Here is a 22,666-nt window from a genome sequence, read left to right as displayed (position 1 = left end):
CGCTGCCAGGAGCCCCCCGGCGGGGAAGGGCGAGCGGCGGCCACCGCCAGGAGCCCCCCGGCCCCGCGCCCTCCGCCCCAAGCCGCCCCGCGGAGCTCCGAGCCCGGGGCCTGCCCCGGCCCCCGGCTCCTCGCCCGCAGGCCCGGCCGCCGGGGCCGCCTCCCGCAGGGCCGTGCGGGGCCCCGCGCTCACCTTCAGGAGATTGGACGTCGCCATGATCCCTGCCCGCCCGGCGGCGGCCGCTGCTCCTCTCCCCGGGCTCCGCTCGGCTCCCCCCCTCCCCGGCCGCTGCCGCTTTACATGGCCGCGGGCCGCCCGCCCGCCCGCCCGGCCCCGCGGCGGCGGCGGCGGCGGCAGCAGCAGGAGGAGCAGGAGGAGGAGCGGCGGCTGCAGCTCCGGGCTGCCCTTGGCGGGGGAGCTGCCGGCAGCGCGCAGCGGGCGCTCGGCGGGGCTGGCGGCTGGCTGCTGGGCACGCAGCCGCCCCTCACAGCCTCATGGCGGCGGCCGCCCAGGAGGCGCTCGGCAGCAGCCCCGGCTCCATGGAAGGGGCCGGCCCACATGATGCGGCGCCGCCGAGCCGGCCCCGCCGACAAGCGCGGACGCCCGGGCGGCCAGCGCCGCCTGCAGCGCCCCCTGCCGGCCCCCCGCCTCCCCACAGCGCCTCGGCGGCCACCGGAGGGCCTGGGTGCCGGGCAGGGTGGGGGCTGCTCCGCCAAAGGGGATCCGGGCCATGGGGGCGAGCCCCGGGTCCCCGTGAGGGGATGGGGAAGGCGCGCGGCATGGCGGCCCCGCGGCCGGGGGCTCCCCGCGGGTACAGGCACGGCCCCCGGTGTCGCTTCCCGACGTCCCGATCCCCCCCTAACTGGCCGCTTTGCTTCATAAACACTTTAGGCTCCACGGGTTTTGTGTTTAGTAAGAAGTGTGTGGGGTTTAGGCACCCTTAGGGTGGGATTTTTCAGTGTATAGCTATAGAAAACACAGTTTTACGTTCCCATTAAAACATGCAGCCTTCATCTAAAACATGTCTTGCAGAAAACATTTCGACTTTCAGCTTCTTATTTTACCTCAGAATTCCTGTCACCCATGCCCCTGTCACCCATGCCCCTGTCACCTGTGCACTGTGTGCTGTCCCCCCAGGTGATTTTTCCATGGCTCCCAGGCAGGGAACCTGAGCAGTGGAAACCCCGCCATGGAAGAGCACGGCTTGTCTCGGTCATCTCCGCCTGGTTTGCTAAGGAAGGTGGAAAGAAGTGAGGGAATGAGAGAGGGAACCATGGAAAGAGACAGACATGCCCTGAAATTGTCAGCTGAAAACTGCTCCTGAGAAATGGACAGAAGAGCATAGCATAGCACAGCATAGCATAGCATAGAATAAATAGTTGACTTGGAAGGGCCCATCAGAGATCATCGAGTCCAGCTGCCTGACCTCTTCAGGGCTAGCTGAAAGGTAAAGCAGATCACCGAGGGCATTGTCCAAACACTTCTTGAACACTGACAGACACGAGGCATCAACCACCTCACAAGGAAGTCTGTTCCAGTGTTTGACCACCTTCATAGTAAATAAATTTTTCTTTATGTCCAGTCTGAACCTCCACTGGCTAATTCCTTCATGTCCTGTCATCTGCTAGCAGGGAGCAGAGACCAGCTGCATCTCCCCCCTCACGAAGCTGCAGAGAGCATTGCAGTTGCCTCTCAGCCTCCTTTCCTCCAAACCAAACAAACCCAAGTGTCCTCAGCCTCTCCTCACAGGACATGCCTTCCAGCCCTTTTACCAACTTTGTTGCCTCCTCTGGACGCTTTCAAGGACCTTGACATCCTTTTTGTACTGTGGGGCCCAGAACTGCACACAGTGTTCAATGTGAGGCCATACCAGCACTAAATACAGCATAGGATCACCTCTTTTGACCTGCATTTAATGCACCCCAAAATGTAGTTTGCCCTCTTGGCTGCCAGGGTACACTGCTGGCTCATGTTGAACTTCATGCTGTTGAGGATTGCCCAATGCTCCAACATATGTAGATCCCTCTACAAGGCCTCTCATCCTTCCAGGGAGTAAACAGCACCTCCCAGTTTAGTATCTTTAGACTTGCTGAGGATGCATTCCACTCCTGCATCCAGATCACTGATAAAAGTGCTGAACAGGACTGGCCTTAGAATTGAGCTATGGGGAACACTGCTAGTGACACCAGCCAGGTGTAGCCCCATTCACTGCAAGCTGAGTGGTGCAGCTGGTACAAGAGAAGGAAGGGATGACGTCTAAAGGGCCCAGGAAAAGCTTGAGAAGTGGGCCCATGGGAACCTCATGAGGTTCAACAAAGCTGAGTGCAAGGTGCTGCATCTGGGTTGGGGCAGTCCCAGGCAGTACAGATGGGGTGGAGAACCTATTGAGAGCAGCCCTGCAGAGAAGGACTTGGGGGTTCTGGTGGATACAAAGCTTGACAGGAATGAGCCAGCAGTGCGTGCCTGCCGCCCAGAAAGCCAACTGCGTCCTGGGCTGCATCAACAGAGGGGTGGGCAGCAGGTGGAGGGAGGGGATTGTGCCCCTCTGCTCTGCCCTGGTGATGCCCCACCTGGAGTGTCGCGTCCAGGTTTGGGGCCCTCAGCACAAGAAGGATGTGGGGCTGTTAGAGCAGGTCCACAGGAGAATACCCTTTCAGTACTTAAAGGGTGCTTGTAAAAAGATGGAGACCAACCTTTTACTCGGGCATACAATATTAGGTCAAGGGCAAATGGTTTTAAACTAAAAGATGGGAGATTTAGATTAGATGTTAGGAGGAAATTCTTCATTCAGGAGGTGGTGAGGCACTGGACCAGGTTGTCTAGAGGTTGTGACTGGAGGTGTTCAAGACCAGGCTGGATGAGGACCTGAGCAACCTGGTCTAGTAGGAGGTGTCCCTGCCCATGGCAGGGGGGTTGGAACTGGTTGGGCTTTAAGGTCCCTTCCAACCCAAGCCATTCTGTGATTCTATGATTCTATAATTCTATAATTCTACATGAACCCTTTGAGGTCTGGAGTCATGAAAGGCTCACCTGACATAAGTCATTGCCATCACATTTTTTCCCAGCTGCCAGGAAAACCACAAGTGACTTTCTGGTTGCCCATCTGGCAGGGTAGTGGCATTACTGACAAAAGTGTCAAGTACTCACAATTGCCACTCAGGTCAATGGGAGCTGTATGCAAAGCAAAAAGGTGCCTCAGGTACCACCTGAGACATCAAGCCTGGAGAAAGGGGAGGGGAGGGGAGGGGAAGAGGTTGTTTCTCTAAGGAGATTTAGACTCAGCCTTAGGTGGGTGTCTAGATGAAAAATTGCAGTGGAGTGTGAGAGCTCAGGAACATGGTTTGGGCTTGGGTTTGGGCACCAACAGAGGCATGGAAACCTATTCTTACAGAAAAATGTAAGAATACATGTGATGCAACAGCATTTGAGTACCTTCCATGGTCTTATCTATTCTCAGTAACCTTATAAATTTAGTACCCATTACTGTGACATTCATACAGCTGGCCTGGAAGGAGCAGTGATATGCTCCTGCCCTGGCATGCTCCCGTGCTGTACTTGTGAACAGTCCAGTCAAGGAATAAAGAAAACGAATAACTGAGAAGCCTCTGAGACAAGGAGTGAATAGTACTTTTACTGATATTAAAAATAAAGTTCATTTCATTTTGCATGGCTTACATAATGACTGTGATTTTGTAATTATTATTATTTTTACTTTTTTTCTAAATATCTGTGCATTATTTTTCTGGGAAGTAAAGACATCTCTGAGCCTCAAGGCTTTGTGGTATTTTAGTACCACTTCAGGGCACTTCGAAAGTACAAAGTGTTTCATAATCTTGTTTTATTTGCTGTATTTCTATTGCAAATGGACTATTACTAAATTCTGATGGTAATGAAGATATTAATTATTGATTAGTATATGGTGCTACATTGCTCTAGAGTTTTATATCCTTTGCATGGACTGTAAAAGACAGAGTGAATGACACTTAATCCGAGAGCTGTCCAAAGTGATTTGCAAGTAGCAGCTCATGAAGATTTGGATGATCAGTGAAATGAATGCCCTGCATAATATCCTAGATGGCTGGAGTGAATTGAGTCCAGGGGCAAATCTGTTGGCTTTGAGTCGCATCAGAGAGAGAGGTACACACTGCTATGCACCTAATTCCCTGAAACACATGGTATGAGTAAGACATACATGGTTGCTTCTAATTTTTACTTAGTCCATGATGGAAAATAAGAAAAAAATGGTGAGTGATTAGTCAGTTTTAGACTCCTTTCCAGTCAAACCAGATAAATTTAGTAGAAATTTAGTAGAGATTCCCCTCGAAAGGAAACCTCATTCATCACGCAGTACTGTCCCTTGCATGACCTGTGCTATGATGGTCTCTGAAGATACTTTAAAGGGGCAAGGAGACACAGAAACCTACACCTGCAGCTGAAAACAGAAGCACCATCAGTGACCAAACTTTTAATGTGAAACTTCTGTGTTTGTTTCTATTTCTGCAAGAAAAAAAAAACTTTTTTTTTTCCTCTTTTTTTTTTTTTTTTCCTGTTTACTATCTGGGCTTCAGCTCACCCTTTCAGCTAATGACAAGAGTATCCTGGAAAATTTGCCTGCATGTAGGAATGGAGATTATTGTTGCTTTCACATAAAATTGTTTAAGATTTTTGTATCTTAGCATTACCAGAAATGCCCATCCTGTTTGTTATGCCAACATTGTCCTTTAGATTAGATAACTCTTCTCCCTCCCTGATGTTTATTCCCCTCTGATATGTTTTTAGACAACAGTGCTATTCCCTCGCAGTTTACCTGGTGGAAAAGTTTGCTTTTTGCCCTGAGTTATGCTGAAGATGATGTGTAGCGGTGCAGCGCTACTGTTTGCAGGCAGAACCTGAAGGAGGGTTTTTGCCCAGGCTGAATTCCTCCTGGGACATGGAGAAGCACGTGGCGTGCGCTAGACAAAATGTGGCCATTGTTCCGTGCCCAGTCACGGAGCTGCAGAGAACCGCTGCGGGGAATTGAATCTGATCTAATTTTTCCTCTCCTAGCCTTTTTTGGACAGCTAGAAATTTACTGTTCCATTCACTCAGTGTACTCGGGGAGCTGTACTTTGTGGAGCGTGGTGGAGTGCAAGAGGATTTAACATGAAAAGTTATAATTTTGTATGCTGCTTTTCTGACACTTGCTCACAAATGCAGCTTGTTTTTGCTGCTCAGTGAGCTTTGTCTTTGCTTTGTTTTAAAAGCTCTCTGAAAATCAGACACTTTTCCACAGAGAAATGGGCAGAGAAAAAAGTCCCAGTGAAATGAACGGTGCTGCTGTTTCAATGCTCTGACTGACAAGAGTTGAGGCTTCTGAGCTTATGCCCTGGCATAGGTTGCTCTTTTATTGCATGTTACACTGGCTGTACATCAGGGAAATGACAAACATGATCTGCACAGACAAGACCTTTTTTTTTTTTTTCTTTGAATAATACACAGTAATTATTTTTACATAGCAAATTAATGTAAAATATGACTAAATAGCTAAACTATCTGCTTGTCATAGAAAACTTAAGCAATCCTGAGAATTCTCTAAAGTGCTGCTGAGCAGTGCCAGCCCTGCCAGGTTTTATTACTAGGATTATGACTGAAATATTTTCCGTATTTCTTCCCTTTAGTCTTAGGACCTTCATACTCTAAAAATATTAGTGGTTGTTGCTTTCGCCCTGCTCCCTGTGATACCTGAGTGCCAACTGTAGCTTCTGGCAGTGCTTCCCTGTAAAGCAGACATGCAGGGAGGGAGAGTGAGATGGGAAGAAGTCTGTAAGGTGGTTGCAGTGTCCGCACGGATTTATACCCAACCGTTCCTCTCCTGTGGCTGCCCCCAGCATTAACCAGCCCTTAGGGAGCAGCTGGAGTAGTGGATGCAGCAGCCTGTAGATCTTTGTCAGCTCCAGGTCTTTGGCACTTTCCTTTGTCCCACCCGCAGTCCCACAGCAATTATGGCAATTCCTGCAGTGCGTTAAGGGCTCTGACAACGTTCAGTCTCATTGCTCTCTCTGGGCAGGGCAGGGGTGGAGGAGATCTTTTCTGTCCTGACCTGATGCATTCATTTCCCAGGCAACCGAGTTCTGTCCTGGCCAGTTTATTGCTACAGGAGACTTTGTCCATCCCTCCACAATTTTCATAGAAAAGGAAAACTCAGTTTTTACACAAGCAGATTTGAAGCCACAACAATGAAGAATCCCAGTGATTTAGCTGAAATTTCAGTTCTCTTACCTAGGCATTGATTTTATTTACAGTGCATGCAACTTCTTGTTTCTGCTCCTAGGTTTCTTTAGAAGCTTTGGCTGCAAGGTGGGACTTCAGCAGCCTGTGGAAGTAAGCAGGATTATTCTTAGTTCGATCTGCCCTTGTGGGCTGACACTGCTGAAGGCTGGTGTCAGCTGTTGCACAGCTCTGCTCCCACTCCCAGCAGGTGACACGCTCAGTGTCCGTCCCCAAGTAGCCCAGGCCTCGCCTAAAACGGGACTTTTGCTGCAAAATGAGTACAGGGGACACCCTCAAAGATGCCAATCCATTCTAGCAGCTCTGGATTTGGATTTTGGATCCTTCAGGTGTGAGTTTAAATTAAAATTTACCTGCCCCTACATAAAAAGCTCTTACTCCGTGTTCCTGTCCAGCCTTCAAGGGCAAGGGGCAGTCAGGGTGGGTGATGCCATTCAGGTGCTGCAGTGGTGTTTGCTACTGAGCAGCTACTCCCAGGGGAAAAGCCCACCATGTGCGTATTGTGCTATTCTGGTACGTTATCACAGTTTGGTATTTGTCAGCGAGTCCTTTTCCTGGACACACTTGAGTCTCGTGTTCGCTGTTCCAGGCGTTGGTTGTGGGAACAGCAGCTCCAAGAAGAAAGATGATGGCTCAGTGCAGTTCTGGGTTTCCAGAGCCGGCTCTTCCATGGCAGAATTGCTGCTCGGTGAAATATTTTTGGGCTCTCAGAACCAACTTTGTTTTCTTCACACGTAGGCTACACTCCCACTAATTAAGTATTATGCAAGGCAAATCGTCTTCAGGAACCTGCACAACTTCATAGTCTTCACGTTATGCTGGACTGGCACGTCTTCAATCGCACTACGTTCGTCAGATGTGCACGTTCATTGGAACGTGATCAACAACCCGCCGTGCTCGAGAGTAAAAATCAGTTTTTCCGCAGCTGCATTCGCCTCACAGAGGAGGGAATTTTGCTGAGTACAATGGCACCGCCTGTAGGTAGTCGGATTTCAGCTGAAAGCCTCAAGCAACCTAATGCTATGCCCAGGCCTTGAATTACTGCTAGAAGCAGGCTGGGAAATATGTATACATGCATTCATGAGATTCATCTTTCTCTCTAAAGATCAGGCAGATGAATTTTTTGGTCAACTTTCTCCCATTCTAAATACATTCTATGATACTCTTATTATCCTTAAGAAACTAACTTAGGCATTGTAAGTGGTGCTGCATACAGCTGCATACTGTGACAATGCGTTGTTAGAGGAATCATTAGAGAATAGCAAATGTTAGCTATAAACAGTTGTGTTTTGATGCTTAACCATTTCTCAGACAGCCCAGCACGTCTGCAGTAGGCTGTCATGTCCCTTCCAGGCCGGCACAGAGAACAAGCCCTGGGCCCTCCTTGCTCTCCGAGGCTGAACAAAGGCTGCTGAGGCTGCGGGGCCAGCTCTGGGCAAAAGGCAAGGGTGGAGGTTTGGAGAAGCTGCTGTTACGCGCTCGGGTCTCCAGCTAGGGGAAAATTGCTCCCCCGGATGTTAATTATGTAAAGAGAGCAAGGAGGTGTGTGCTGTGCGAGGGAGCTGGAACACCGTGCCTGACATACCTGTGAGGTTTGGGGATCCACCCATCCTTGCTCTAAGTAAGCAGCCCGGGTACCAGTCCCGGGTTGGCTGGAGCAGGGGGATCTCAGCACCGAGCAGCTCAAGTGCACGTGGGCACCCAGTTAAGCAGTATTATTTTCTGTGAGCACAGGGCAGCCACCAGGAATTCAACCATCTAGCACAGAGTTAGCTCAGTAGGCCTATTCCATAGCAAAGGCAGAAATGAATGCTATGAATGTGTGTTACCTCATTTTTTTTCCTTGGTTCCCTGACATGACTCCTGAGGTGTGTAGCTATGCTCTGTTTCTTGCACAGGACAAATCCAGTTATAAGCAAGCCAAAATATCTGAAGAAATCATGTGTAAAACACTTAAATGAGCAGAGAAAGATTATTATTTTCTTTATCAAACTTAAAGCAATGCAAGTTAAAAAACTGTAGGAAGTCAAAAACAGTTTCTCATATCCATTCATTCGCTGGACCTGCGAACCCAAATACAAACAGGTTTTATTTTAACTGTATTTTCCTTTTCCTATCTGGGATTTACCAAACTTTATTTTGCAACTTTTTTTTTTTGTTTGTTTGTTTGTTTGTTCTTGTTTGTTCATTTTTAATCTTTTCTACTTACTAATTAGGTTGCCAAATTTATGGAAATTTCATTTTGGTATCAATAGTAAGCATCGCATTTGTCCTTTCTTGGAGAAAAAAAAAAGGAATATACATGCACTGAACTATAGTCTGCTCTACAGCATGTTCAACCTGTTACTTATACACTCAGTGCAAAGCATCTGAAAGCAAACTGACATATTTCAGCATGTAATCTATTTATCAGACGTTTCCATTAACTGCGAGCATGTAGTGAGAAGGTACGGTATTGGTTTAATATATCTTCAGGATAGACAATGTTTGAATGTACACGTTAATCTACATTTTTAGGAGTTACAAATAAGACAACGATGTGCACAGTACTTGAAAATGCAGTGAATTTCTCTTGTCGTTGCATTGACAACACCAGTTCCTCACACAGTTGAATCTGGTTCAAAGCTCTACTCCCACTGTAATAAATGTGACAGACACTTACAGGTACAACGTTCGCGGCAGAGGTCATTAAGGCTCTGTTCTGACGAGTGTTTATTTCTCTGTGCACACCTCCCCTCCCTCCCCTCTTCTCCCAGCCCCTTCCCTGCCGCACACACGCAGGTTTCTTCATACAGAAGGAAAAGCTCATTGGTTCCAGAGTATTCAGGAAGAAAAGTTTAAGGGAAAAGATTTAAACCTGAAGGTAATGTGTAATGAAAAGTAGATTTATAATAACAGCAATACCTGGTACTTATATAGCTGTTTTAATCTTTTAAATCGTTTTTGGTATGATAGGAGAATGCAGCATCCACATCCCATGGATGCTGCATCCGCTAAATGCTCTACAACAGATAGCACACACACACAGAGTCCAGACTAGAGATCCTTCAGTCAGACTGGGTCTCAAAGGACTTTGTGGATGCCAGGAAGAACGATCAGCTCCATTTCTGAGATACAGGTGAGGCACGGAAAACTTAAATGCCTTGCTCACAAACACACAGTGACCCAGTGGCAGACTTCAGGCCTGTTGGCTCCCCAGCCACTGGTTTATTTATTGGTCCATTTTGTCCTCTTAAACAACTTAAGAGAAGATCTTTTGAGATACACAACATGGGCCTACTATGATAATCAGTGTCAAATGCACACAACCTGATTTCTGCACTAGCTTTTGGCATCTATTGTCATGGACGTTTACTTAGAGTGCCTAAAATGCCCTTGAATCAAAATGGAATTGGTAGAAATGACTAAAATGTGTAGTTTAATAGAGAATCAGGCTCACAGCAATTACTTTGTGGCATGCTGAGACTAGAATTAGCTAACTATTTTAATTGCTAACGAATTAAGGCTGATTCCTGTTTATATTAAGGCCTCTGTATCATTCTACGACAGCATAACTGTGCCTCCGTGCAAATGAGACTCAGACTATTGAAAAAATAACCTTTCTGTTCCCTCAGAAGACAATGATTTTTAGTGGCCCTAAATGAAGAAATTGACTGGAACCAACTTTTCTTGATACCATGGAATATTTACAAAAGGCTTGTAAAAGGACCTAAAAGTAATCTGAAGGAAACCAATTGCACAACTGTTGAAGAAAAAGTTAAGATTAGATGGACCTGTTCCCTGACCATGAAAATGGAGAATTGTAACCTGAAAACACGTCTTTATACAAAAGTAATTGGCTTGATGTTCAGAGGTTATGAGTATGCTCAGGTAAACTGTAGATGCTTATCAACTCTGGAGATCAAGCCACCTTGTTACACTACTAGAGATAAAATAGACACAGACTCATTTGGTATTTAAATGCTAGACATACAGGGCACAGTTTGCGTAAAGCTAGTGTGTGTTATATTCAGAGTAGTAGTAGTAGGATGACCTCAAGCTCAGTAAAATGCTACATGATCACAGATTTCTCCTATTATTATTGTTATTAAAAGCTATCGTGTGTTGCTTTCTTAGAATAGGGCTTCTCCAACTTTGCTGCCTGTAGCCAAGAATTATTTTAGAAATTCTTTTTTCTCCAAACACTGTACTTGTAACTGTTTTGGTTTTAAACCTTTATTTTTTGGGCAACCAATTAACATTTGTTGGCTGAGATTTAAACCAATCCTTATTCTCTTCAAATGCAAGGTCTGGGTCCCCATGGGTTGCAGCACTTTTAAATTCCTTTTTACATCTAGCTAGATTTTTTTAATTTTTTTTTTAAAGCTGATATGGAAATTGTTTGTGTAAATTAATGCAATTCTTTAGGCATCAGTGTGGCTATGGTAACTACCCAGCTGAGGATCTGGCCTCCAAAATGTAACACAGGCAGTTGGGAAATCTATTTTGTATACAAGTCAAAATAGCTGGATCATATGTGATGTTACATTTAGTTTCATTGGCAATTCAGAAAATATTTAATAGTAAATTTCATTGCTAAATTTCATTGCTTCTATTACCCATTTTCATATACAAATAAATCATCTTTTCTAAAACATTCTTTTTCTTTAGTAAGGCTTGTATTCATAATCATATCAAAAGTGTTTGCTATTGGAGCAATCTTTCAGCTTGCTTTATTTAGAATTATCTTTATTATGAAATTCTACAGTTTAGTAAACTTCAATGTTGTTGAGCAATGCTGCACTTGAGTAAAGAATCACATTAAAAAAGTATAAGGTATGGTATTTTCTTGTCCAAAACTAAGGCAGGATGAACAAAAGTAATAAGCTCATCTCATCCTCACCTAGCAGGGCTTGATTTTAAACTGTATTCAAAGTACAGAGCCCAAGAGAGGATGTTGTCACGGTGATTATTGCGCTTTCACAGCGTCTTGCTATAGGATTAATTTTTCCTTTAGCAATCTATAATTTCTTTTCCTGAAGACCACACAAAGATACTGTACTCTGTAAAAGAAAAAAAAAAAAAAAAAAAAAAGAAAGCACTTAAAGCTTTATGAAGTTATGAATTAGACAAAAGGACACAAAACCAAGTTATTATCCTATGATTCAGCTATGCCATGATCTCATATTGTTTCAGAATTATTATTCTGTTATTTAGGTTGGAGTCATCTTCTGAACACCTGATGTGCTCTTTGGCATGCTACACATTCAGCAGATGCACTGTCTTCTGGGCTTTACGGCTTCCTCTGATGAATGCACAACGTTTGGAACAAAGCCACTCTTAACACCTTCCCATCCATCTTGTATTGTGATTTCTCCTTTTTTTACAAGTTCATAGATGTCTCGCGTAAGAATTGTAAAGGACTCTTCAACATTTGTGGCATCTTTTGCTGAGGTTTCTATGTATTTCATACCACAGGCAGATGACAGTTTTTCAGCTTCTTCTCTTGTAACCTCACGCTGTGATACTAAGTCACATTTATGTCCCACTAACAGGAAAACAATCTGAAAGGGCTGTACATGCATTTTTGCTTCTTCTAGCCAGTCTTTCACATGTTCAAAAGATCGCCGATTTGTGATGTCAAACACTAGCAAGCCACCGACAGAATTGCGATAGTAAGATCGTGTTATTGATCTGTGAAGAAAAACACAAAAAAGAAAATTAAAATATTTTTTCACTTTATTTGTAAACAAGATACGTTTCCATGTGATAATGTTCCTTTTTTACCCACTGTAAGTTTTATGAACTAACTGCTTTTTCAAAATTAACTGGAATTTATTAATTTACCTTTTCCACAAAAAAAAAGATCGTTTTTCTTTTTTCCTACTTCAGAAGTCATATTCTAAATGTTCTTGAAGTCAACATTTCTAGTGCCAGTTTTGAACGCTGAATTTTTCTGCAAAGTACTCTTTATTAGCAAACTGTTGCACATGTTCACAGGACAATATTTATATATATATATTGACAGCATTTGTTAAAGTCTGAGTCCTTCAATTTTATATGAATATTCACTTCACTTTGTTCTAATCAGTCATTTTAAAATGGAACAGGTAAACTGTATCCTTTTGTATTCCTTACAGACAAATGGTTTGATAGAAAATATTGTACAGATAATCCCGAGTTATTTGTGCTTGTAGAGGTCAATTGACCAAGGAAGGAAGCTCCCTCAACAACACTGTATAATATTAACTGAGCTGGGCAAACACACACTTGTTACAGCACTGACAAAGAACACTTCTACTTCCAGCATATCATTCATATGGAGGTTCACAAGCTCTTCATTAATTACGTTTATTATTTTTTGGCACTTCCAGGATTGGTGGACATGTTTTCTGCTTTTCAACCCTCTATGTTCCAGGCCATTCGCTGGAAGTAATTTTGGAAGAAGGAGACCCTTCCTCCAGAAAGATTTTTAATATGCTCTAGAATAATAATAATATATTAAAAAAAAAAAAAGTTAATTAGAATGTAGAGAAAGATATGGGGACTAACAAATGATTTTAAGTCTGTAATCCTGTGCAATAGGGCAGGATGGAGAAGGCGAGAAGCAACATTTTAAAGGAAGGGATGGCCTACCTAGAAGTGGATGCAAGCACTATAGTAGTAGCGTAAACATATAGCAAGAGTGTACATGTAAGTATTCTCCAGCTGAAATGAGACATAAAATCTATATTAACTGTCATATATTAAGGAATTAACTATATTTTATCTTAAGATTATGGGGAGAATGGAGCTTCAAAACATTTGAATCAGGATGAATGGCACACAGCTGCATCTTGCCATAAAAGGAGCTCCCTCTGATTTTCACTTAATCACATTTCAGATAGTGTTTTCTAACAATTTGAACACCGAGGCATAATTAGGAGCAGCAGTCATATTGCAGATAGGTAAGTGCAGTTAGATAAGGCTTAGATTTCTTGGCATAACTAAATTAATGTAAAATGCAAACTGAATTTGAATGGGTTTTATTTAGATAACGGTGGTGGGGGGGTGGTTGTTTGTCTTAATGTTTTAGAAAGATCTTTCCTATGTTTCTAGCAACAGAGAACTCCATGGAGTACATCTCCGAGCAGTTTAAATCTGCAGACAATAGGGTCTCACCCTCAACTTACTCACATAGCCTGGGTATGAAAAATGACCATAAATAAAGGCTGTTGTACTTTGTGAAGTACTAAATAAAGATATCACAACGACCTGCTTCAGGTTTTCTTTTTTTTTTTTTTTCAGTAAAACAGTTGCAAAGACAGATGAGTACATCACAACAATTCAAGTTGTTGAATTGTTTTGATGTACTCATCATGTACTTCACAGAGCTGAAGTGTGTGACAAAAATGGGACTTGGTTTCAAAAAGTGATAGCTAATACAACTGATTTTTGAGAAAAAGAACCTGTCCTGAAAGCAGTTATGCCAAAGCAATATATTAGCAGCTGAAAAAAAAGGTTAGTACTGAAAAAGCATGGCATCATTTGCTTAGCATTTTTATGTAGAATAATGTTGTATCGTGTGTCTGTGAAGTGGAGCACTGAAGAGCAGTATTTATTGCCTTACTGCGTGCTTACACATGGAATTGTGTACCCTTGTTGGCTGTAACTCAGTTCCGCAGAGCTACGCCAACTGGCACTAGCTGGCGATCTAGGCCATTATATTTAATTTTCTGTATATGTTGCCTGTAACAAAGATGATTAAAAAGCATCTGTAACTCTGGGCTGCACATCGCAAAAACTGGGAAAAACATCTGGGCACACGAACATAGTGGGTTGTTCAACAGTACTGAAACATCCCACAGATGCAAAATATTTGACTTAAATACGACAATTAGAGTAGAGTAAGTATAGACAAATGTATCAGTGGATGTCAGAGTTATTTCGAAAATGAACTGTGTAAAGTGGGTGTACTTCATGGTCTGGTAAGTCTCTGCTTCTTTTTTTCTCTCACCCTATGAAACTAAGTGCAAGAGCAAATTTTACCTCATTAATGTTATGGCTAAAGATTATAGGACTTTTAGGTGCCTTCAGCAAGGCTTAGGCAGGGCTAAAAGACCAGCATCTCTAGCTGTGCTTCACTCAGCTGCATGAAGTTGTGGGGAGCTGGGGGTCAGCCTCTTCTCACAGATAACCAATGATAGGACCAGAGGGAATGGCCTCAAGTTGCACCAGGGGAGGTTCAGGTTGGAAATGAGGAGACATTTCTGCTCAGAAAGAGCAGTCAGGTGCTGGGACGGGTTGCCCAGGGAGGTGGTGGAGTCACCGTCCCTGGGGGTGTTCAAGGAAAGGTTGGACGTGGTGCCTGGGGACATGGTTTAGTGGGTGATGGTGGTAGGGGATGGTTGGACCAGATGATCTTGGAGGGCTTTTCCAACCTTAATGACTGCGATTCTGTGATTCTGTATCTAACCGTGGTGCCCAGACGAGCTCTGCAGGGCCTGTGTGCTCTGCCTCTGCGCGGGCTGGGAGCGGCTCACAGGGCAGTGCCTGCCTTCCCTTGGCTCCTGTCACAGCTGGAAACCAACCCGAGTGTCCCAGGAGCAGCTCCCCAGGAACACACCAAACACCTTCAGATAGATTCCAGCTCCTCAGGAAATGCAGGTGAGCTTTCTTAGTGACAATACCTACCTCTCACACAGCTCCCTATGCATCGCTTCACCAGGCACAGGGCCCACGCTACAGAGGCCACCCTAAGCGTTCTGCTCAGAGCACTTCCACCTTTAGAGATGGTGCAGACCATGTCAATACACTGTGTAGGTCTTCACTGAAAAGCCTGATGATGAGTGTGCAAGGTGGCCAGCAAGAGATAAGGAGGGCTGAGAGTCATCTGGAAAGCTTGGGGGCCACTGGCCATAGGCCCGCAGGGGAAGAGGAGGTGCTGGGCTCATCTAAGAAAACGCAGAAGTTGAGTGAAGGGAGGAATACTCTCTTCTTTTGTTGGATCTGTGCATGAGAGACAAGTTCACAGGGATTTTTCAAGGTGCACTTCTTAAGTTCTGAACCCAGGAGCACTTAGATATTTCATCCCATAGCCAGGTAATGTAAAATGCACAAAGGACTTACAACACTGGTCAGACTCTGCAGTGCAGCTGTTCAGAGCAAAGCCCTTACTCACCAGTCTACAGAGTTGTACTCCTGCTTCTGGCTCAAAAAGCCTGTACTCCTCTCTGTGCAGTGCCACCATTAGGAGTGAGAAACACTGACCCAGAGCCCTGAATGGCCTTCTTGTAAGATGCACTCCGAGATTAGGAAAGATGTGTCCAAGCACACTTTTCCTGCTTCCTGCAGGAATGTTTTGTGTTGTTATTATAAAGAAACAGCAAGAACTGGCTGGATGCCAAGCAGCCAGGCCCCTGGTAAAGCAAAAGGTTGCAGACTGTTGATGTGCTCAGAACCCTAAGAGCTGCGTTTTATAGGAGCTATAGGCATCTATACTCCACAAACAGGGAGGGCATTCTTTGTTTTCTTCCTACCTTTGCTCCCAGGAGGTGACTCCAGGCTGTGCACTTCACGTGGCAGAAGCCCCTCAAAGCAGGGTTGGTTTTGGTCCTTTTCCCACCCCCATCACTTCCCCTTTGCTGTCCCTGGGACACGTCCCACTTGGGATCGGTCTGATGCTTCAGGCATTGTGCAAGGAACCTTCCTAATACAAGGCTCTGGATCTCACCCCAGCAACCAGGCAACTAAGTGATATCTAGCCCTAGATCTTCTAATAGCTTTTAAAGTGGTGTTTCTCAGCAGCCTTCAGTTGATACAACTGAAAGGAAAAAGCCTTCAACACACGACATTGCCCTTCTACAGCAGCACCATCTCAACAAAGCAAGCAATCCCGAGCTGGCGAGGACACTGCAGCCTAGAAAAGAGACAACGTGGTGAAAATACGACAGAGGTCTACAAAACCACGAGTGCCACAGGCAGAGCAGATAAAGATTCACAGTTAACCTCTTCAAGTACAAAAGCTCAAGGCTGCCAAGTATAGCTAGGAGCCAGACTCAAAAGAAACAAACTGAAAAATTGGCTCTTTGTGCAGCAGCTGGTAGACTTGTGGATCTCCTTGGGAAAGATGTTATGAATGCAGGGAGGTTGTCTGTGATGCACAGCAGACCAAACAAGAGACTGATTGAGGTTTAGTAAATAGATAAACCACATCAGTCTCAGGAAATCCCTCAAATTGAAAGTACTGGCTAGCAGAGTACCCCGGAGAATTCAGAGACTTTATCAGAGACAAGATACCTGAGTACGGCCCCTAGACAAAACCAGACCAGTCCTCCTTGGACTCTTTGACGAGCAGAGAACCCACTGACAGGATTACAAACACTTCGGTAAGCACTGCAGGATCAGACTCCAAAAGCAAAATGTTTTTAACTCCTTTTTGAAGAGAAGAAGAAAACCTTAGGGTCAGGATGAGGAGCAGATGGCAGGTAAAGTTTAATGTTGTCCAGCTTATACATAAAGGATGTTCAGATTCCAATCACTCCAGTTATCCCCATGTAGATCCTAAATTCCCGAAATGTCTTCCTATGTAGACATAATTCTGGTTCAGCTAATTAATTGCCATAAAACCAGCATTATGGAAGGGAATGCGTCACTTGCAGCACCATGATTCATTTTCTGTGGGGAAGGAGGGAGAGGAGAGTGTTTCCTTTGGCAGTGGGAGAGCCTTCAGCTAAGGACAGGGTGGGATCAGGATGAAAAAATAATGGCCAAAGACCAGCCTTTCTTCTAAAGGCTTCCCTCATTCTTCCCCTATTCTAAAATGAGGGAGATGGCAGGCAATGAAGTCTGCTTTCCTGCAGAACCTTCAGACAATGTGTTGGAAGTGGGAAGCACAACTTATTTTGGATTTAGAATCTGGCAAATCTGCCTGTGTCTTTGAATGAAAGGGGACTGAACTCTCTGATCCGTCCCCACACCTACCTTTCATGTGTCTTATCATTCTGCCTATGACACTTCGTTTTTCTTCTGTTCCTTTGTGCCTGATACTTCTTTGCTGACTCCTCTCCTCCTCTCTCCACTTCTCTTTCACAGGAGACTCTGAACCCTTCTCGAAGCAATAGGTAATGGAAATGTCCTAACAATGCCTTTGCATGTGCCTTGTTGGAGGCGCAAACTGATAATGTTTCAGGAAGGAGTTTGGCTGCTTCATGTGGAAGTAGGCACTAAAGGAAGGAAAAAGCACTAAGGAAGGAGCACTGAAGGAAGGGAAACAACCCTCCTACCTACAGAGGTGAGTGCAACCCCTTCTGCCTGGGGTCTCGGGGCTGTGCAGCTCCTTGCAGTGCAGACTGGAGTGTGCATGGCACACCGGCCATTGACAGTGGGTATGCTACAGCCTCTGGCCAGCCCACACTAAATATGTAACACATTATACCATCTTTGTCTGGAAGTTACAAAAATTGCTGTAAGCATTATTGAAAAGGTAATTCTTATTTTCTCCCCCACTCCATGCAAACAAAATCTAGGTTACAAAGCTCCTTAACTATGCTGCTGTTAAATACGGACTGTCCTAGCATCCTCTAGACTGTCCTTAATCCTGATTTTCAGCAAAAATACTTGTATGAATAATATTTTTGCTCCTTTTGGAAAATGCTTGGCATTTGTAATAAAGGAAAGGTAAATACAGATAAAGGGCTGGAGAAAATCGCTTTTCCCCCAACCAGAACCTGTTAAAAAGCTAAGACTACGAGGACAAAAAGGGAACCACAACACCTTGATATTGAATGCTGTAAGGTTCCTCCAGATTGATCTACACTTGGAACTGCTGGAGGTGAGACTATTCCTCAAGAAGGCATATGTTATGATGTACAGTAATGATATGTTAGATTTTTTTTTACAAAGGATAACTTTAAAGTCTTTAGTTTTAATGGGAGTAGTTGTTAAATGCAGATTGTAAATTCTTTTTGAAATGATAACTTCCCACGTAGAGCACGTGTTCTTTCCACTCACTTATTCTGATTATGGTAGCATAATGGCAGGGGAAAGTACAGGCTCAAAAACAAGTCATCTTCTTAGCTTGATCTAAAGATGTAAGACCCTAATTAATACGCTCAAGGAAAGTCTTGGTAAGATGATGGCTACTGAACAATTGTTTTTGAAAATGAATTAGAAGATGTATTAATCACATCAGTCCATGGCTTTAGGATGACTTTAAATCAGTCATAGTGTTTCTTTCTTATTATGATCTTACTGATGCTTACCAGATGAACCAAACCTTCACTGAAAGCTTTATCTAGTTTTGAGGAGTTATTTTATACTAGGATTAAAGACTACATTATAATGACAGCAATTTTGAAAATACATACTGCTTGCTCAGAAAGAAGAGTAAGGGTAGTGTATTATTTTCAAGACGTGTTGGAAACAGAACGTACCTAGTTAATATCATAGTCTGCTATATTAACGGGGTTAACGTAGCTGAGGCATTCCCATAATACTATGTGCCTAACTTCTTGAAATTAATTCTCAGTCTTAGCAGCATTGCTTCATAGCCTTGGAAGTTCCATGATTAAAGTTCATTTTTGTTGGTTTTAAATACAAGAAAATTAAACTGAACAAATCTCAGCGAAGTAGACCATGTGAAACAAATAGCCAGAGCAGCAGACTGCTGTAAATGACAACTAACCCCAAGTTAAGAAGAAAGGGAGAATCCCTTCTTTTCCTTAGTCTGCGTTATGGACCTGAGTCTATGCTAAGCAGGTCTGTAGGTTCTTTTTCTAGTGACCCACTCGAGGCACTGACACGAGGCACGTTGTCTGTATGGCAGCCCGCACCATGGGAGATCCTGCTTACTGGTGCCCCACTGGTGTCCCCACAAATACGGTAAGTAACCGCACTGGCTGAGCTCATAACAAGTAAACTGTGCTCGCAGCTTGCCTGCGGAAGCGTTAAGAATGACTTTTCCTCTGAGCAGTAACGCAAACAAGGCGTGTTACGGATGATTTCTAAGAACGTGCAAGAAGCCCAGTTCAAATACAGAGGCATCAATGAACCAGGCACAGGTAAGCGATTTCTCTGAGAAAATAAATGCTCTCGTTCAAGATGGTGTGATGGCAGGTGGGTCCCACCTGTCCCCGGGGAACGTCCCTAATGGCTGGGACCAAGAGAAGGGGGTTATTATACAGGCAGCATTTGTCCTGCACATGGAAACTCCCTGAGGAGCTTTTAAACCTGGTTTTACCTCCTGTAAAGTACCAATGCAAGTGAATTAGAGCACAACTGGGAATGTTAACTGCAAACTGCTCGGCATTCCGCAAAATTGGATTATTTCTCGGAATAATTAGTTCTTCCCTAAGACTATCCTTGCTTGTGTAGTCTTCTCCAATAGCAGAGAGCAGAACATGCAAGTTTTTAACCTGTGGTGTGTAATTTATTAAAATATTTATAATTTACTTGAGTACATGCAAAACAGACTATGCAGTAAATGCTGCGATATTTGGTACAACAAGAAACTTCTAGCAGAAAAACAACCACAGATGTTTAAAACTACTTTCTCCAGCTTGTATCTGCTGGGCATTGGAAAAAACACAGATGTATACTCCTGGTAAATTTTAAAGCAGCTGAATGCATGACTCATCACTGAATATCCCCTGAGCATCCCCTTGTAAACGATGGCTATCATTGGAGTTAGGATGTATGCAAAACTCTGTATTTGCATTCCTTTCAGTCAAGTGCCTTGTCATTGGCCATCCTGGCTATTCGTCAGCAAATTCAAAATAAAGAGATTATACCTCCTTAGTCACTTGTTTACAAGGATTTCTCCTTCTTTGCTGGAAAGCACGAGGAGGATGAAAAATGTTAAGAGCTTGCCATTATCACTGGTAATTTCTTTTCTAACCCTTCAGAGGCCTGCCTGCAAAAATATATATAAGCCTGTGACTCATGCATGCCCAGGAAAGTTTTTTTTTTGTTGTTTCACTGTGGTGCTTGTTATGGAACGAGGCTTCACCTCCCCTGGTAAGATGCTGAAACCCCACCTCTTCAGCCGAGTGCCAGGCTCTGCACAACTGTTGCAGAGGAAGCCAGGGCGCAGAAAGGGCTCTGCTGTCACTGGTGTGGGGACCCATTGCAGCCCCACTGCTGGACCCAGTGATGGGTGAAGCAGCACAGAGCACAGCAGGCAGATGGGCTGCGTGATAGCGCCCTGCTCACACCTACCTGGGTCCAAACCAACGCTGTACGCAAACTGTTTGTGACAGAGAGGGGAGAGGGCTGAGCACTCGGCGCAGCATTGGAGCTGGCTGGGCTGCGCTCTCGCTGCCCTGGTTTATAGCGGGGCAGGTGCCCAAGGCAGGTGTAACACCCAGCGGGTGCCAGGGCCTGCGGTGCTGCGGGGACGGAGGGCAGGGAGCTGGCGGGCAGCGCTGCGGGGGAGGCGATGACAAAGTCAGAAGCGGAGAGGGCTGCGGGGCCCTCCGGCCACCAAGCTGCGGGCTCGGCACCCCCGGGCAGGGCGCAGGGAGGGCAGGAGGCCACTTGGTCGCTGGGGCTGGGCGGCGAAGGGCTGCCGGGGAGCAGGGGGGGCCCTTACCTGAAGCGCTCTTGGCCGGCCGTGTCCCAGAGCTGCAGCTTGACCCTCTTGCCGGGCTCGATCTCCACCAGGCGGGAGAAGAAGTCCACCCCCACGGTGGGGTCGGAGTGCAGCGGCCCGGGGAAGCGCCCCTCGGTGAAGCGGTGCAGGAGGCAGGACTTGCCCACGGTGGAGTCCCCCAGCACGATCAGGCGGAACTGGTAGATCCAAATCGCCGCGTCCATGGCGGCCCCGCCCGGGCCCGGCTCCTCCTCGGGGCTCTCTCGGGGGCTCTCCCGCGGCCGGGGCCGGGGCCGGGGCCGGTGGCGGTAGCGGTGCCCGCACCGCGCTCCGATCGCCCCAACGCCCGGCATGGGCGCGGCGGCGGGCGGGGGGGGGCCGAGCGGGGCGGGAGGGGGGGCGGCAGCACGGGCGGGCGGAGGGACGGGAGCCCCGAGCCGGCCGCTTCCCCCCCGCCCCGCTCCCGGGGGGCTCCCTGCGGCCGCCCGGGGCGGGACGGGGCGGGCAGGGGCGGCCGCTGTCCCTTCAGCACCGGCTGCCCGCCGGGGCCGCCCTCCCCTCGGCTGCGCTGCGGCGGCGCGGCAGAGCCCTCCCGCTTGGGCCGCCTCCTCCTCGTCTTCCTCCTCAGCCCCCTCCTTCTCCTCCTCTGTCCTCTCCTCCTCCTCCTTCTCCTCCTCCTCTTCTTGGAGGTGCTGGGGATGTGGAGAGGAGGCCCCCGGGGTGGGGCTGGGGGGAGCCTGAGGGAAAGGCGGGAGGGAGCCCGCAGGAAATGGCGGGCACGGAGCGGGAAGGGGGGGAGGTGGGCGAGGAGCTGGTGTGTGGTGACGGGGGAACATTTAAAATCATGGAACCACAGGGTCGTTACGGCTGGAAGAGACCTCCAAGATCATCTGGTCCAACCATCACCCTACCACCAACACCACCATGTCCCCAGACACCATGTCCAACCTTTCCCTGAACACCCCCAGGGGCGGTGACTCCACCACCTCCCTGGGCAACCCGTCCCAGTGCCTGACTGCTCTTTCTGAGCAGAAATGTCTCCTCATTTCCAACCTGAACCTCCCCTGGTGCAACTTGAGGCATTCCCTCTGGTCCTATCACTGGTTATCTGTGAGAAGAGGCTGACCCCCAGATTCCCACAGCTTCCTTTCATGCAGAGAGCAATGAGGTCTCCCCTGAGCCTCCTCCAGACCAAACAACCCCAGTTCCCTCAGCTGCTCCTCATAGGAATTGTGTCCCTTTACCAGCTTTGGCACCCTTCTATTCCTTCTATTCTCCCTAAGATACAAACAGAGGAATAATAATCTCCTTGACTTTAATTTGATGTGTCTGAGGAGATTGTGCTGTCTTGGGAAGAGGCATAGTACAGGGGAGGTGAGGGGACAAGGGGAGGAGATGGGTGCGCAGTCCTTATTTCCACATGGTACAAACCGCTTTTTGGGTACTTTGCTGAAATACCCTTACCCCGGCAATGAAACGATTCTGTCAGAGTGGATGCCCTCCTGAGGAATTCCTTTGTCTCAGGGATCTTCAGCTCAGTATCATGCTGTGCTCAGTCTGCTGAGCAGTAGTTTCCTCAGATTTCTTGTAAGGCCTGAGGACCACAAAGGACAGCAGATGCCCACAGGTTGCTGGTGAGGGCTTTGGGGACAAATTCACAGAAATCCTAGGAGGCTGTTGACCTGGGGGCCATGAGGAGGAGGCTGGCAGAGGTGGCAGGTGGGCTGCTGCTGGCAGATCTGCAGCAAGTGGACACTTGTATGGATGCACACTTGGAAAGGGAGAGATGTGTTTCATGCAGCCTGTTGTAACTCTGGGGGACATCTGTGACCACTTTTCTCATTGCCTCAG

General features: G+C 46.3%; 2 protein-coding genes across 2 annotated transcripts in view; both read right to left on the bottom strand.

The window, feature by feature from the left end:
* CUL5 (cullin 5) overlaps positions 1-582 on the bottom strand; it is a 32,959-nt gene extending 32,377 nt beyond the window's left edge. The window contains exon 1 of the mRNA XM_068670388.1: positions 193-582. Coding sequence (XP_068526489.1) covers positions 193-216 — 24 coding nt within the window. The 5' untranslated portion in view covers positions 217-582. The remainder of the gene's footprint in view (positions 1-192) is intronic.
* An 8,122-nt stretch (positions 583-8,704) lies between these two features.
* On the bottom strand, positions 8,705-21,414 carry RAB39A (RAB39A, member RAS oncogene family). Its single transcript, XM_068670383.1, has 2 exons — positions 20,816-21,414; positions 8,705-11,940 (listed from the first exon to the last, which is right to left on the bottom strand). The coding sequence occupies exons 1-2, from the start codon at positions 21,166-21,168 to the stop codon at positions 11,514-11,516; spliced, it is 780 nt and encodes a 259-aa protein (XP_068526484.1). The 5' UTR covers positions 21,169-21,414; the 3' UTR covers positions 8,705-11,513.
* Between the last annotated feature and the right edge of the window lie 1,252 nt (positions 21,415-22,666).

The sequence above is a fragment of the Anas acuta genome, chromosome 1, assembly GCF_963932015.1.
Source record: "Anas acuta chromosome 1, bAnaAcu1.1, whole genome shotgun sequence".
Lineage (NCBI taxonomy): Eukaryota > Metazoa > Chordata > Aves > Anseriformes > Anatidae > Anas > Anas acuta.
Note: the sequence above shows the minus strand (reverse complement) of the source record. Positions and strands in the feature narration are given on the sequence as shown.

Coding starts and splice junctions, on each gene's coding strand:
- RAB39A (XM_068670383.1), bottom strand. CDS start 21,168: ATGCCGGGCGTTGGGGCGATCGGAGCGCGGTGCGGGCACCGCTACCGC. Junction 11,941..20,815: donor GCCGGCCAAGAGCGCTTCAG/GTAAGGGCCCCC, acceptor TTTTCTTCACAG/ATCAATAACACGATCTTACT.